Source organism: Oncorhynchus nerka, linkage group LG6, assembly GCF_034236695.1.
Source record: "Oncorhynchus nerka isolate Pitt River linkage group LG6, Oner_Uvic_2.0, whole genome shotgun sequence".
Lineage (NCBI taxonomy): Eukaryota > Metazoa > Chordata > Actinopteri > Salmoniformes > Salmonidae > Oncorhynchus > Oncorhynchus nerka.
In genome coordinates, this window is record NC_088401.1 from 28,292,521 (window position 1) to 28,309,591 (window position 17,071).

The following is a 17,071-nucleotide window of genomic DNA, read 5'->3' on the forward strand; positions in this document are numbered from 1 at the left end:
GACAGGGATTGTTTTTTGGAATGTTCATTTAAAATCGCTGCACGGTTTTTATTTTAGCTGTCCCTACACAGGCAGAGACGGGCTACGTCATCATGGTTGAGAAGAGGGTGAGTAAAGAGAAAAACATGAAGGGAGCAGGAGTGTGAGCAGTAGCCACGTAGTGTGCATAAAATAACTAAAGCGCAGAACGTGATTCGGATCCTTAGGTTCGAGAAAGAGATTTCTGGAAGGACGCGGTGAAACCTCTGTATTCGCAGCCACAGCCTGTATTCGAAGTTTGCATCCCGAAAGACACCCTTTTCCATATAGGTTCCTGGTCAAAGGTTGTGCACTATATAGGGAATAGGGTGCCATTTGAGATGCACACAAAGTTGTATGGATCCAGGAATGTAGTTTGTAGATCATTCATTGTTACAACAATCTGTGAGTGAACATACTAGAGAAGTGGATGTTTGAGTCACTGTGTATATGAGGTTACACAGACCTCTAGTGGCCACAGATGGAGTAGGAGCCAGTGACTGACACTGAATTCTCCTGTGAACCATGGGGTGTATTCACTAGGGCATACCGTAGCAAAGCATTGCGCAACGAAGAGTAAAAAAGCATTTCTTATTGGACTGCAGATAGTACCTCCCCGTTTTCCTCTGTTTTTGTCCGCTTTATACGTGCTGAACATGACCCTGGTGTTTATTGTTGTTCTCTATGGTTCAGACTGGGCCACTGGTGTCTCTCTCTCCCACTCGTTGAGCTTCTGCCAGACTCCACCATCTGTGTGTAGCAGAGGGTTACCAACTTAACACACACACAGCGTGCCAAACTAACCAGGTGCAATGATGACCACTTTCTGTAGACATGTGTTGTCACTGTTCTTGTTTTGACCAAACCAAACCACCATATTGTAACAAAGCACTGAGGAGCTGGCATGGGGTACTGCATGCCAAGCCAGGAGTGTCTTTGTTATTCTATGACTCCAGTTGCTCACACAACTGTGATACTAAGTCAAGCCAGGAATAGGGCTTTTACGGTAAATGTATTACCACACCAGCCACACCAGAGTCATGCTGGCAGTCAAATTCCACGTGATCGCTTAGTCACGTTAATTAGGCTTCTCCAAGCTCTGATCCTGCTGATGCTAACTTGCTAACTGCCTGGTACTCAGCACTCTACTGTCCCTCCAATATATCTGACATCAATGCAAATGTAATCAAAAATCTTATCAAACACTTCATGAGAGTCTATGAGCTCATGTTGCACAACATTTCTATAAGTTATGTAATTGCGTGAGAAAACAGAGTGATGGCCTCTGTTAAAAAGAGGAGGATCCCATCAGCTTTTTATAGTCTAGGCCTACTATATTTATTTCGCAACATTAATACTATTAAGCACATTGCTTCTCTTTAAAACAAGAGTATAGCTTACCTGGCTGGCATGAAAATGAACCACAGGAAAACGTCCTCCATTCGCTATTTAAGTGCATAGATGACGTGTATTTTTCCCATACAGGTACATGATAATGGTTCATTCTAAATCAAAACAAATTTCACACATATATTATTCAGGATATGTAAATATGAGATTAAATCAAGATTAGTCTGATGGGTGACAATATTAGCCTATCACTTGTGAATGAGATATTATCACTTGTGAATGATGACCAGCTTGAATGCAGTAAGGCAAATCATAGTCACACACCTCATGTAGCCTAGCCCATAGGCACATACAGTGCTGTGAAAAAGTATTTGCCCCCTTCCTGATTTCTTGTTTTTTTGCACATTTGTCACATTTAAATGTTTCAGATCATCAAACAAATGTAAATATTACACAAAAATAACCCAAGTAAACACAAAATGCAGTCTTTAAGTGATGATTTGATTTATTAAGGGAAAAAAGCTATCCGAACCTTCATGGCCCTATGTGAAAAAGTAATTGCCACTAAACCTAATAACTGGTTGTGCCACCCTCAGCAGCAACAACTGCAATCAAGCATTTTCAATAACTGGCAATGAGTCTTTCACAATGCTGTGGAGGACTTTTGTCCCACTCTTCTTTGCAGAATTGTTTTAATTCAGCCACATCGGAGGGTTTTCGAGCATGAACCACCTTTTTAAGGTCACGCCACAGCATCTCAATCGGATTCAAGTCCGGACTTTGACTAGGCCACTCCAAACCTTCATTTAGTTTTTTTTAAGCCATTCAGAGGTGGACTTGCTGGTGTGTTTTGGATCATTGTCCTGCTGCAGAACCCAAGTGCGCTTCAGCTTGAGGTCACGAACTGATGGCCGGACATTCTGCTTCAGGATTTTTTGTTAGAGAGCAGAATTCATGGCTCCATCAATCACAACAAGTGGTCCAGGTCCTGAAGCAGCAAAGGAGCCCTAGACCATCACACCACCACCACCATATTTGACCTTTGGTAATGATGTTCTTTTACGCCAGATGTAACGGGATGCACACCTTCCAAAAAGTTCAACTTTTGTCTCGTCAGTCCACAGAATATTTTCCCAAAAGTCTTGGGAATCATCAAGATGTTTTTTTTGTTGTCAAAAGTGAGACAAGCCTTTATTTTCTTTTTGGTCAGCAGTGGTTTTCATCTTGGAAATCTGCCATTGAAACCATTTTCCCCCAGTCTCTTTCTTATGGTTGAGTCATGAACACTGACCTTAACTGAGGCAAGTGAAGCCTGCAGTTCTTTAGATGTTGTTGTGGGTTCTTTTGTGACCTCCTGGATGAGTCGTCGCTGCGCTCTTGGGGTAATTTTGGTAGGCCGGCCACTCATGGGAAGGTTCACCACTGTTCCACATTTTCTCCATTTGTGGATAATGGCTCTCACCGTGGTTCGCTGGAGTCCCAAAGCTTTAGAAATGGCTTTGTAACCCTTTCCAGACTGATAGATGTCAATTACTTTGTTTCTCAACTGTTCCTGAATTTCTTTGGATCGCAGCATGATGTCTTGCTTTTTGAGATCTTTTGGCCTACTTCACGTTGTCAGACAGGTTCTATTTAAGTGATTTCTTCATTCATCAGGTCTGGCAGTAATCAGGCCTGGGTGTGGCTAGTGAAATTGAACTCAGCTTTCCAGAAAATGTGATTAACCACAGTAAATTCATGATTTAACAAGGGGGAGCAATTACTTTGTCACATAGGCCATGAAGGTTCGGATAGCTTTTTTCCCTTAATACGTAAAATGATCACTTAAAAACTGCATTTTGTGTTTACTTGGGTTATCTTTGTGTAATATTAACATTTGCTTGATGATCTGAAACATTTAAATGTGACAAATGTGTCAAAAAACAAGAAATCGGAAAGGGGGCAAATACTTTTTCACAACACTGTATGTTTTGATAGGGTTTGTATCCCGACTAAAGTGGCCAAATAACTTCTTCAAATGAAGCACACAGCATAACTGGCATACATACACAGCACATACGTTTCACCTTTGGGGAAGATCATTGTCACCATAACAATGCATCTTTATAGTAGAAACATGGCATGCATAATTGCATTTGCGTTCACTTTTGAGAATGGTGTTTTCCAGCTAATGGAACATTCCTGCTTATAGCCTACTGCCATGTGCCCATTTCCTCTGCTTATAACGTGGAGAAATAGGCTAATAGTTTATCAATATTTCAAGCTAAAAGTTCTGATCTGTTATGTGAGCCACATTTGTGATGCTAGTGGTTGTGTTCATTTGAGATCTATCCCATCCCACAACCTTCCCAGACTGTGTTTGGAATATTTATTTCTCGCACAGAATAGAATGAGTCAACTTGTATTATGGGGGATAGTAGATTGACATAGGCTGGTGCTTTTGCTGTTCGTTAGGCCCTACTCATCTTGTTGGCTGACGAAAAGTAAATGTGGACAGTTCTTCCAATATCTTGAATATACGCCTCGGGAATTGGATGAGGACGCACACAGTTGTGTCCTCGAAGTGTTTGTCTTCACTTGTGGCCTGTGAGAAAGACCCGATCATGTGACGGAGAGCCATTTGAGTGAGAGGTGCTTTGGAGCATGCAGATGGGAGAAGGGAATTATAATGATTATATTCAGCCCAAGGGCACAACAGACACTGTCCGCAAATGGCACGGATTTGTTCAGGAAGCATTATGACCACACAAAGGGGATGCCGCAGGGAAATTCGAGGCATTATCAAGCGCTTGTCAAATTGATGAAGACTGATGATGAAGTGTGTACAGCCTGCACTAAAAACAAAGCAGAGCTCACGCCTTTCATGCAACTTTTTTCCAATCATAATTGTAGTCGCATCATGCAGCCATAGAATGTATTAAAATTCTAAACATTATAGCCCAATATTTGTATCACAACTAAAGTTCCATAACTCTAAATGAAGCATATAGGAGGACCTGTTTCTTTGTTAACCTCTCAACAGAGAATAGACGTGTTTGCTCACTCCTTCAAATTGTTTGTAGATAATATATTTCCTATTTTATTCAGCTATGTTCAATTGTATTCTTCATATTATAATATAAAATAATGCAACGGAATTGTAAGCAAATCTTGTCTGCTAAATGAACTAGTGTAGCACACAGCCATACGGCATAGCCGGATCAGGACCTAACATAAGGACAACTCAGAGTATGATATACTTTATTTCTTCATATCATGTTTCTTTAGACCGGTCTAAAATAAATCATGGATTTATTGTAATGGTGTAGACTGTATTAAATGGATTTATTAGACTTTTAAAATGTAGATGTTCCAAAGGTCTGCATCAATGTGTTTATGTTCATTTACGGTCAATTACCATGAGACTGACAGTGATTGGCTTGACAATCACTGGCTGCCTAAATTTCATGACTGCCACAGCCCTTCCCAGGAATTATCATATTCTGTGACAAGCCCACTCCAGGTGTTCATGCGTATACACACACACACACACACACACACACACACACACACACACACACACACACACACACACACACACACACACACACACATATCTTATCACAGCAGTGGCAAACCAACTCCCTGACCAAAATGGCTGACCTTTATCTCGTCATAAGAATGTCCATGTCAGTTGTAGTATTCTAATTCCTAATTCTATGGCAACGACCTCCAGGGAGAATATAGTATTTTATACAACCTTTTTATTGGGGGGGTTGGTGGCCCTGCGGGGGGAGAGTAGTATGCCAGTAGTGTGTGCATGTGAATATCAGACCTAGGTTCAAATACTTTTTTCTGTGCATTTGAGTATTTTCAAATACACAGCCCAAAACAAGTACTTTTATTTGACTATTTGAATGGTTATTTGTAAAAGCCAAATAGTCAACCAAACTGTCTCTGTGTCTGTCTGTCTGTGTTTTCCACCATTAGAGGTAAGTGATATAGACTGTTATAGACAGGGACAAATACTGGGGATTCAGAGGCTAGTACATCACATTCATTTATATGACATCACATTCAAGTATATGTCCTTTTGCCTAGTGTTACCTGCAGCACAATCCACACTGGAAACGAATGTGACACAGGCCTTACTGGAACGTACACAAGGAGAAAGCATAACCGTTATCCACAGACTATGCTGGTAAAACCACACACAGAAACAACAAGTAACAAGTTGAGCTGGTGGAGAGAAACAGCCTTCAGCTGGCAGCACTGTGTTGTTCTATGGTTAGTTCAGAAAAACAACAGAGAGGGCCAGTTCCTCCCGAGAGGGCTCCAGCTGACCCCTTTCTGAAACGGTACATTTACATGACATTTTAGTCATTTGGCCGACGCTCTTATCCAGAGCGACATACAGCCATGTTGCAATAACTTATTCTCCTCTCCAACTGACAATGAAGTCTCCCTGCCATCTCCTGCCTTACCGTTAAATGAACATGTAGGTAAGATAAAGTTACTGTATTAAAGCGGTTGTTGTCAGTTGTCTGGACTGAGCACTCACACTACCCCTGTCCTCGGTCTCACCGGAGCTTAATAGTGACCCTGTTCCTATTTGCAAACAAAACATAAACCCCCTACACAAACACGCCATCAGGACACTCTATTAAGGTCATATATTCATACAGGAGATATCAGAACCCCCTCTGTGAATGAACAGATGCGCTTTTGTGCTCTGTACCACCCGGCCGGGGGTCCCCCGAACATGGGGGGGGGGGGGGGGCAGTAGTGTACCCTTACTCTCTAGGGGATTCAGGAGGACAGCAGGAGGACAGCAGTAATTTAACTGGTCAATAGTTTTTTTGTCACCCTGGGTGAACATAACTCATAGAGAATACATATCACATGTGGCATTCCACAAGGGTTCGATTTTGGGTCCGGTACTGTTCAGTTTATATATGTTACCCCTTGGCAGCGTTATCAGAAAGCATAGCATTGATTTTCACTGCTACATAGACGATACACAACTTTTACATTTCTGAGGATTTTAGCTCCATAGATAAATTATTGTACTGTATTAGTGATTTAAATACTTGTTTGGATCACAACTTCCTCCAGCTAAATCAAGACAAGACCGAGGTACTTATTGTTGGAGCCAAAGCACAGAGAGAGAATCTGTCCACACATTGTAATTCACGGGCAATAAAGATAAAACACCAGGTAAAAAACCTAGGTGTTATTTTAGAATCTGAACTCAATTTCGAATCACACATGAGGAATGTGACCAAAATAGCTTTTTACCACCTGAGGAACATTGCCAAGGTGCGGCCGTTTCTCTGTCAGGCTGATACAGAGAAACTTATCCATGCTTTTATTACAAGCAGACTTGATTAGTGTAATGCTCTCCTGTCTGGTCTACCCAAGAAAGCCATTAGTCAACTGCAAAACATACAGAATGCTGCAGCACGGGTACTGACCAAGACCAGAAGGAGAGCACTTATTACACCGGTTTTAATGTCTCTGCACTGGCTGCCTGAGTTTTAGAATTCATTTAAAGATGCTTCTGTTGGTTTTTAAATCAATCCACGATTGTGTTCCCCAATACATGTCAGACATGCTTTTAAGTTATGTACCCAGTAGGTCCCTCAGGTCTTCTGGCACTGGCCTTTTAACCATCCCAAAGCCAAGTCGCAGTTGCCATGGCGCAGTTGCAAATGAGAACTTGTTCTCAACTAGCCTACCTGGTTAAATAAAGGTGTTCTCAACTAGCCTACCTGGTTAAATAAAGGTGTTCTCAACTAGCCTACCTGGTTAAATAAAGGTGTTCTCAACTAGCCTACCTGGTTAAATAAAGGTGTTCTCAACTAGCCTACCTGGTTAAATAAAGGTGTTCTCAACTAGCCTACCTGGTTAAATAAAGGTGTTCTCAACTAGCCTACCTGGTTAAATAAAGGTGTTCTCAACTAGCCTACCTGGTTAAATAAAGGTGTTCTCAACTAATAAAGGTGTTCTCAACTAGCCTACCTGGTTAAATAAAGGTGTTCTCAACTAGCCTACCTGGTTAAATAAAGGTGTTCTCAACTAGCCTACCTGGTTAAATAAAGGTGAAATAAAAAAAAAACAAATAAAAAGGACCAAGAGGCATGGAGAGACAGCCGTTTAGGTATTATGCCTCTGGAATAGCCTTCTAGAGAACCTGAGGGGGCAGAAACTGTGGACATATTTCAAAGAGATCTTAAAACACACCTTTTTAGTCATTCGGTTTGTATTGTTATTCTTTTGTTTTTTATCCTCTTATGTTGGTTTTGTTGTTTTTGTAGTTTGTTTATGTGTTTCTTCGTCGTCATTAAAGGAACATGTATTCATATCACGCTGCGCCTTGGTCTCCTCCTCTTCACCGAACGTGACAGACCAAGCAAAAGGACCAAGCAGCGTGATATGAATACGTGTTCCTTTAATGACGACGAAGAAACACATAAACAAACTACAAAAACAACAAAACGAAGGTGAAGCTTAATATAGTGCTGACACAGGCAACTAACACAGACAATAACCCACGAAATACCCAAAGAAGATGGCTGCCTAAATATGGTTTCCAATCAGAGACAACGATAAACAGCTGCCTCTAATTGAGAACCAATCTAGGCAACCATAGACATACATAAACACCTAGATAGTATACACCCCCATAAACATACAAAACCCCTAGACAGTACAAAAACACATACATCACCCATGTCACACCCTGACCTAAGCAAAATAATAAAGAAAACAAAGAATACTAAGGTGTGTGTGTGTGTGTGTGTGTGTGTGTGTGTGTGTGTGTGTGTGTGTGTGTGTGTGTGTGTGTGTGTGTGTGTGTGTGTGTGCGTGTGTGTGTGTGTGTGTGCGTGTGCGTGCGTGCGTGCGAAAATCTGGTCCAATGGCAGAGCTTCAGAGCCCAGCCCCAATATCAGTATATCTCTTTGTTCTATTCTGTATTTAGAATAGAGAGAGAGAGAGAGAGAGAGAGAGCGGGAGAGAATGAGAGCTAGAGCAGGAGAGGGGGAAAGAAAGAGAGTGCCAGGGCTGGCAGACACCTCACCCTGCTCTGAACTTCCTGACGCCAGTCCTCCCCCTCTCCTCCTCTCCTTCCTTGCCCTGACAACCAGAGACACAACAGTTGCCCCGGCAACAGCGCAAACAAACAACTGAGCCGTATCATCAGGGAGCGTTGTTTGTTAAAAGACACAAGAGGAGAAGAGAAGGGCATGTTAGTAGTGTGAATTACAGCGGTACTAAATCACATAAGATCAAGTCAAGTACAGGGGGTGGAAACGGCTGGCAGGGTGACAGCATCTCTGACTAAAGGCTCTGATACTATATAGTTTGATGGGAGAAAGAGTCCCCAGTTAGAAAAGAAGTGCTGCCATTATGAGGCCCTGTAAAATAATACATGTGCAGATGGATGGGTTGGTTGAAGGGTGAATTGCAGTGGTATTACTAGAGGCAACTACAACACTGATGGGCAAGTTCAGTGTTACAGTGTTATCTGTTGGGAAATAATCGGACACTCACTGGTCTGAGTTTACGGATAGAAGGGGTTGGTCTTGGAATGACAGATTATATGAATGGACACATACTGTAATATTATGGCTCAACACCGATAGTTTATTTAAATAGAGAAGTTTGAGGATAAAGGACCTTTATGCTTGTGCCTAGAATGATCTATCTGAAGAGTGTTCTTGACTAAATACCTGAAAAGACCCATAGACAATAAATACATCTGTTTTTTTATATCTATGAAAAGGCCTTTGTTCATTTTACAGTATCTTTGCCAGCAACATTGTGCATTGTGTGTGACCTTTGTTCTTCTCGTGATAAAAATCCACAATGTCATTCTCAGGTGTTTTTATAGGAGAAAGGGTGGCCCCTGTTAGCGTCAAAATGAAGATGCATCTGACAAACAGTGAGTTACAGACTTTATGAGGTCATTACTGAGTAATCAGAGTGTTTGTGTTGTCTTTCGTATCTATGTGTTTATCACCAACAGGTTGTCAACTCCCCATCACCTCTTCAGGTGTGTATGAATGAGGACTGTGGACACAGGGGGGTGGGGGGAGGGGGGTTTCAGCTCCAACTACCTCATTACTTGACAATGTAACCCACAAAATCTGGCAACCCCACCCAGACATTGTTATCTCTGGGCTGTAGATCACCCAGACACCTTCTCTGTTGTTCTCCTTTAGTAACTGGGCCGGGGCTAGTGTTCACAAATATTTTTTTTAACATTTGAAATGGAACCTTTATTTAACTAGTCAAGTCGAACAAATTCTTATTTACAATGACGGCCTACCCTGGTCAAACCCGGACGATGCTGGGACAATTGTGCGCCGCCCTATGGGACTCCCAATCACGGCATGATGTGATACAGCCTGGAATCGACCCAGGGACTGTAGTGATGCCTCTAGCACTGAGATGCAGTGCCTTAGACCGCTGCACCTTTCGGGAGACCAAAGATCAATTTAGCCTTTTAGATCATAGTGAAGAAGAATACATGGTCAGGGAGGGTCTGATCCTACATCAGCACTCCTATTCTGAGACACTTTATGGATACTGGCCCAGGTCTCTAACATTGATGTCTTAATACTGTATTCTTATCATATTGCATCAACAGTTACTTATATGAACTCTAGATGGCAGTATTGAGCCTGGGAGACGGTTGTTGTTCCCTGTCTCCAGGCTTTATCTCAGAGAGAAGGATTACAGTTTAAGAGCTTGAGTTGAATGAGTTGACAGAACAGTGTTGTGGAGTTCTGACAAGACTTTCACAGGCTCTGATCTTGCATTCTCTCGCTCTCCATCTGATTCTTTTAGTTTGTTCTCTTTCTTGTAAAGGCAGTGTTCTCTGATATCTAAAGCTCTTTCTCTCTCTCTCTCTCTCTCTCTCTCTCTCTCTCTCTCTCTCTCTCTATTCTCTCTTCTCTCTTCTCCCTCTCTCTCTCTGTGTCTGTTTGAGATACTGCATGAGGTTGGGATCTGACAGACAGACTTTGAAGGGAATGACAGGGACTGGGAAAGAAACGCAATTGAAAGCTGAGTTGTAATTATGAAATGTAAGTTGGAATATTGCTTTTATTACAAAGCTAAACAAATACCTCTCTGGCCCGTTCTGGGAGATCTAACCACAGAGTCAATGCTTTGTGTTTAATACTTCATGAATCACAAATGCTTGAGCTGACTGTGTGAGGGGCAGGGAGAGCGTGGGGTCTCTCTTTCTCTCCCTCACTCTCTCCCCCTCTCTCTTTCACCCCCCCCTCTCTTTCACTCTCTTTTTTCTCTCACAATTCAAATAATTATTTCTCTCTCTCTGTGTGTGTGTGTGTGTGTTTGTGCATGCATGCTGTATGTGTGTGTGTTTGTGCATGCATGCTGTATGTATGTGTGTGTGTTTGTGCATGCATGCTGTATGTGTGTGTGTGTTTGTGCATGCATGCTGTATGTGTGTGTGTTTGTGCATGCATGCTGTATGTGTGTGTCTGCCACCACTCTCTTTGATATCTATCATTACAGAGATATTGTTAATTACAGCGCAGCGGATAGTAGAGACAGTAGAGCCACAGTCTATTTTATAATGACACAAGACTAGAGCCTGCTGTTATAGGCTATATCCCAAATGGTACTTTGTTCCCTACGTAGTGCACTACTTTTGACCAGGACCCTATGGGTGTACTATATAGGTAATAGGGTGCCATTTGGGATGCATCCCATTGTGACCTCCCAGACACAGAGCCACAGCATCACAGCATCACAGGCACAGCTAGGACCTATGAAGGGCTGGAAATTAGTCAATTAGTTCACTCATAGGTGAATCAATAAACTCGTAGTCTTGGATCTGGTGTGCGTGAGAAAGGGTGTGTGCGTACCAGTGTGTTTGTGTCTCTCTCTGTATCTCTGTCTCTGTGTGTGGGGGAGAGAGTTAGATGATTGCACACTATACATATGTCAACACATCATCTCAGAAAGTGTAGGTTAGGTTATTTGTGAGATGAATATACTAATTATGACTTCAGTTCTTGATTTAGAACAGAGAGAGGAGAGAGTCAGTCAGTCTCCGTCTAAATGACATTAAATAACATGGAAGCTTGATGGGGGAACAGACACACACACACCAGCTCCGCTTTTTGCTTTGGTGTAGTGAGTGATTGAGAGAAGGAATTCCTCATTACTCAGACCTCTTTGTTCACATCGCATCGCTCAAATACTTTCCACCCATCTCCTCTCCTCTGCCAGTTATATTTATCAGTCATGTCTCAACGTTTGATGCAGGGTCTGCTTTCCAAATGCCACCCTATTCCCTATATAGTGCTCCTCCTTCGACCAGGAAGCATTAGAGAATGTAGGGAATAGGGTCATATTTTGGACGTACCCAGGGACCATGTGCGGCTGCCCCGCTGTGCTCTGACTCTGAGGGAGTGAAAATGTGCCTCGCTCGCTGACAAACGGGTGGGCTGAGTGCTGACTTTGTTGTGTCTAGACAGACGCAACTGCGTGTGACGTGAGTGTTGCATGGTGACACGTATTGACGTGCCGGTCTGTAATGTAAACTTCTCTTAGACGGTGTTATTGTGTGGGGGGTTTGGTGCGGGGGTTATGGTAGGATGTGTTGCTAACCCAAGGGAGATAAACTCAGTTGTGTCTGGCTGAATAAATCAACTCTCTTTTCAATGGGACCAGTAGAAAAGGGGAACAAACAAAAAGATGATTTATCCTCTGTAGTTTAGTTTAGTCAGCTCCCATTATTTACGTCTATGTCTGGCAACAACACTTCACTGGCACAGCAGCAAGCAGCTATATGCCCACATAAAATACACATCAGCCATGGCATTGTGGGCAAACACACACACACACACACACACACAATCTGTATGCCAATGTACCTTAAGTCACACTAATAAGGGTGAGTGTAACTTCCAGGGATCACTCCGTTTCTCTCCCCTGGCCCCTGGAGGCCCCTGTGTCTCTTTGTAGGAGCCCACACCTGATAGCATCAGACCAGTGTTATTCATACACAGCAGGGTTGACAGTGTAATTCCACTGACTGACTGACTGTGTGTGTGTGTGTGTGTGTGTGTGTGTGTGTGTGTGTGTGTGTGTGTGTGTGTGTGTGTGTGTGTGTGTGTGTGTGTGAGATCCCAATGTATAATCCCATTGACACTGTTTGTAGGCCGGAAAGACTTGCCGTCCTGTAAGTGCGCCATGTTGTCATGCCCGGCTTGTTCTCAACAGCGGTCACATCTTGTTTAGACAAAACACAAACTAAATCTAAAGCTGCATGTAATGTCTTTATTCGACTCGCCTGAAAGATTAGACAGAGATTTTGTCCTCTCCGTGTTTTTGTCATTTCTTTATCTCCACCTACAAGGAACAAGGTCAAAGGGAGAGGTGAACTCGGAGATTAAAAGCTTCCCGTAAGGTAATGTGCTGTGACCGTGGCAACGTTTGAACACAGTAACTTTACAGCAGTGGTTCCCGCTGTGACCCACCTAGACTTTTCGGACTTGTAGTCTACCACCGCGTAAACCAAACCAGTCTCTAGACAGGACCTTACAGAGTAGATAACGACCAGGAGACGGATTAGGTGGAGGAGCAGGTGATGGTCTGGGCGTTGACACAATATTAAGCCATGGCTTGTGTTCCAAAGGACCCCCTATTCCCAACAGTGCGTTACTTTTGACCAGACCCCTATGGACCCTGGTCAAAAGTAACAGGAATAGGGTGCCATTTGGGACACAGATATGGTTCCCACGGCCGGTAACCTCTCTCCCCTTGCCCACCCACTCTCATTTCCCAGCAGTGATGATGAATGAGACTATGCTTACAGGCATTCTCAGAAGCATGACAGAAGCATTCAGTCACCCTGTGTTATCCACACCAGTCCCAGTCCCTGGATGACCTGTGTTCTGGGACTGTGTGTACCAGCTGGAAACCTATTTTCCTTACAGTGAAATACTTTTGACCAGGCCCAAGTCTCTCAGTGCTTCAGGTGAGAAATCTCACCTCGTCTGGCACGGTAAGAAGTAGTATGGCTCAATGTCAGCATGATATAAACGTTCATCTTCATGGTGTGTATGTTATCAAATGTTTATGCTAATCTCATCAGACGATAGAAAAATTAAGGAAAAATCTTAACACCCAATCAGACAATTCTAAATCAAAACCTGGGCAATCTGACTACGTGTAACACCCGGGAAATCTGACTACATTGAACACCCGGGAAATCTGACTACATGTAACACCCGGGCAATCTGAATACATTGAACACCCGGGCAATCTGACTACATGTAACACCCGGGAAATCTGACTACATTGAACACCCGGGAAATCTGACTACATGTAACACCCGGGCAATCTGAATACATTGAACACCCGGGCAATCTGACTACATGTAACACCCGGGCAATCTGACTACATGTAACACCCGGGCAATCTGACTACATTGAACACCCGGGAAATCTGACCACATGTAACACCCGGGCAATCTGACTACATTGAACACCCGGGCAATCTGACTACATTGAACACGCAGGCAATCTGACTACATGTAACACCCGGACAATCTGACTACATATAACACCCGGACAATCTGACTACATGTAACACTAGGGCAATCTGACTACATGTAACCACTGACTACATGTAACACCGGCAATCTGACTACATGTAACACCGGGCAATCTGACTACATAACAACACCCCACATGTAACACCCAGGCAATCTGACTACATGTAACACCCGGGCAATCTGACTACATGTAACACCTGGGCAATCTGACTACATGTAACACTAGGGCAATCTGACTACATGTACCACCCGGGCAATCTGACTACATGTAACACCTGGGCAATCTGACTACATGTAACACCTGGGCAATCTGACTACATGTAACACCCAGGCAATCTGACTACATTGAACACCCGGGCAATCTGACTACATGTAACACCCGGGCAATCTGACTACATAACACCCGGGCAATCTGACCACATGTAACACCCGGGCAATCTGACTACATGTAACACCTGGGCAATCTGACTACATGTAACACCCGGGCAATCTGACTACATGTAACACCCGGGCAATCTGACTACATGTAACACCCGGGCAATCTGACTACATGTAACACCCGGGCTGGTATTCCTTTTAGACACACATCAGTGCCTCTCTGAAAATGTACTTCTCATGGAATTTTACTCCTTGTGGAATTCTTCATTTGCAGCTGGTATGGTATTTCTCTCCTCTCTCGTCTCCTCTCGCTCTCTTTAAATGATTTCTTCACCTACGGAGAGGAGACATGCACGTACGAACCAAAGGGAGGCATGCAAGCAAACACACACACACACACACACACACACACACACACACACACACACACACACACACACACACACACACACACACACAGACAAACGCGTAACGAGGAGAGACAGGTGAGAGATAGCCTGGCGCAGGGCCAGTGTGATGGATGGAGGGAAGAGGAACATTTCTCAGTGGATGAGTGTCTCTCCTCTAATCCAGGTGATTAGTCACGCCTCCTCTTCTATCAAAGTGTAAGCCGCTGTTTTCTATCTTCTCGTCTCAACCAGGAGGCCAGTAACATGAGATTGACGGGGAGAGGATCAATGTGACTAATGTGTATATCTGTCACACACACACACACACACACACACACACACACACACACACACACACACACACACACACACACACTAGTGAGTGGTAATAATTATGTCCGGCATTTGATCTCTTGTTGTCACATTTCTCACATTCCTGATGACTGATGAAAACAAAATGGGCTATTGTTGTTAAAGAAAACATCCTTTATATGCTGTCAAATGGTCCATACAGTAATGGCTTGAGGTACTGTATCTATCAACTTGTTATTAAAAAAGGGAAAGCACTCGCACGTCTGAGGTGTTTTGTTGCAGGTGCCTGGGAATCCTTCTAGGATATCTTCAAACTGCGCTTGCCTGTATGCTTAATAAACACAAGTGATACGGGCAAGTTTTTATTTTATTTTAAAGGCCCAGTGCTGTCAAAAATGTGATTTCCTGTGTTTTATATATATATTCCACACTTTGAGGTTGGAATAGTACTTTCTTGCATGAGAAATAGCTTTTTTGCCAAGAATTAATTGTTGTTTAAAAAAATTCTTTGAACCATTTGACTTAATTGTTACCCAGAAATGATTTGATATTGAGATAAAAACGGCTGCATTGGACCTTTAAGACATCAACTTGTAAATTAAAAAGCTATATTATATATCTTTACCAACAGTTAGCTAACTCAGACCATGACTCATGTCGTCAACATACAAATTCAGACTTACGCTATATAATTGTTGCAATGTGTTTCGTCTCTCAAAACATTTATTCAGAACCAAGAACTTGCTGTCGAATTTACATCCCTCTTTGATGTCCTGCTATATTTAATAAAGCGTTACTGGTTTTAGTTTTGTGACAATAAACATGAAGTTATTTATATTTTACTACCCTTCTTTTCTACTCAGTCATGACCCTGCTTATTAGACTGAGTGTGCATCCCAAATGGAACCCTATTCTCTATATAGTGCACTACTTTTGACCAGGGTCCACAAAGCCATAAAGGGACTAGGCTGTCATTTGGAACGCAAACAAAGTTATGCTTTCTGTTCTCAATGATTGTATTATTGTCTCTGTTACCGAAACGTGTGTCACCTACTTTGCCTTGAAGCTGAAAATTCTATTCTCTGATACCTGATCATATAAGCCTGGTTAAAGCTGAACATGGGCCCAGTGGTGAACCTGGGAACACACAGCACTGAACCTGGGAACACTATCGCGTGTGGATCTCAGTTCAACTTTATTCTGTCTCCCTGTCCAACAGCAGTATGTTAAAACAAACCAGAGAGAGAGATAGGGGGGGGGGGGGGGGTGAAAGAGACAGAGAGACTGGGGAGAAGGAGAGGGGATGACACTGGCGTGTCTAGTTCATATGGAGCTCTTTAGAGAGTCATGCAGACCGAGGACTGTTCTTATGAGGACACAGGGAGAGAACACACAGAGAAACTTCTCCCCTTCTCTCTGGTCAGGATGTGTGGTCTCTCTCTCATCATCTCTCCTTCAGGACTGCCTTCTCTGTCTCTTCTCCTTACAACCACCATCTATTTATTGGCTAATTGATGCAAGATAGTCTTGTCAGTCTATCGTCTCTTAGTGTGTGTGTGTGTGTGTTGGTTCATCCTTCCTCAGTTCTGGACGGCTGAGACAGCTAAGACAGATACAATGCATCTGTTGATGACTCAGTGACTATGATAAATGACTGTCCCTCTCCTTCTCTCCCTCTTTCCCCTCTCTCACTCTTTCCTTCTATTCCTCATCCCTCTTCCTCACTCCATCTCCCTGTACTTCACCCATTCTCTCTCTTCCCTGTCTCCCTCTCTCCCTCCCCCTTTCTCCCTCTCTCTCCTCTCGCCCTCTCTCCTCTCTCTCCATAGAGGACCTAGATGACCTGCGTATGGAGGGGGTAACAGGACTGGCCCCGTCAGGAAGTAAGTTCAGTCAGGGTCGTAGCTCCTACCTCCCAGAGCCCCAGGCCAAGGTCACACTCAACATCTGCTCAAGGTGTGCAAGGTAAATATTTATCCTTTACTCTGACCTGGGGGTTACCTGGGCCTTACCTGTGCCAGTGTGTCTGTGTGCCTGACTTACT

The 17,071-nt window shown here is 43.2% G+C and overlaps 1 protein-coding gene across 1 annotated transcript in view; it reads left to right on the plus strand.

Annotated features, from left to right (window-relative positions):
* lg6h8orf34 (linkage group 6 C8orf34 homolog) overlaps nt 1-17,071 on the plus strand; it is a 172,052-nt gene that overhangs the window by 89,704 nt on the left and 65,277 nt on the right. The window contains 2 exon segments of the mRNA XM_029661256.2: nt 9,230-9,292; nt 16,857-16,992. Of these exon segments, the coding sequence (XP_029517116.2) occupies nt 9,230-9,292; nt 16,857-16,992 (199 nt within the window).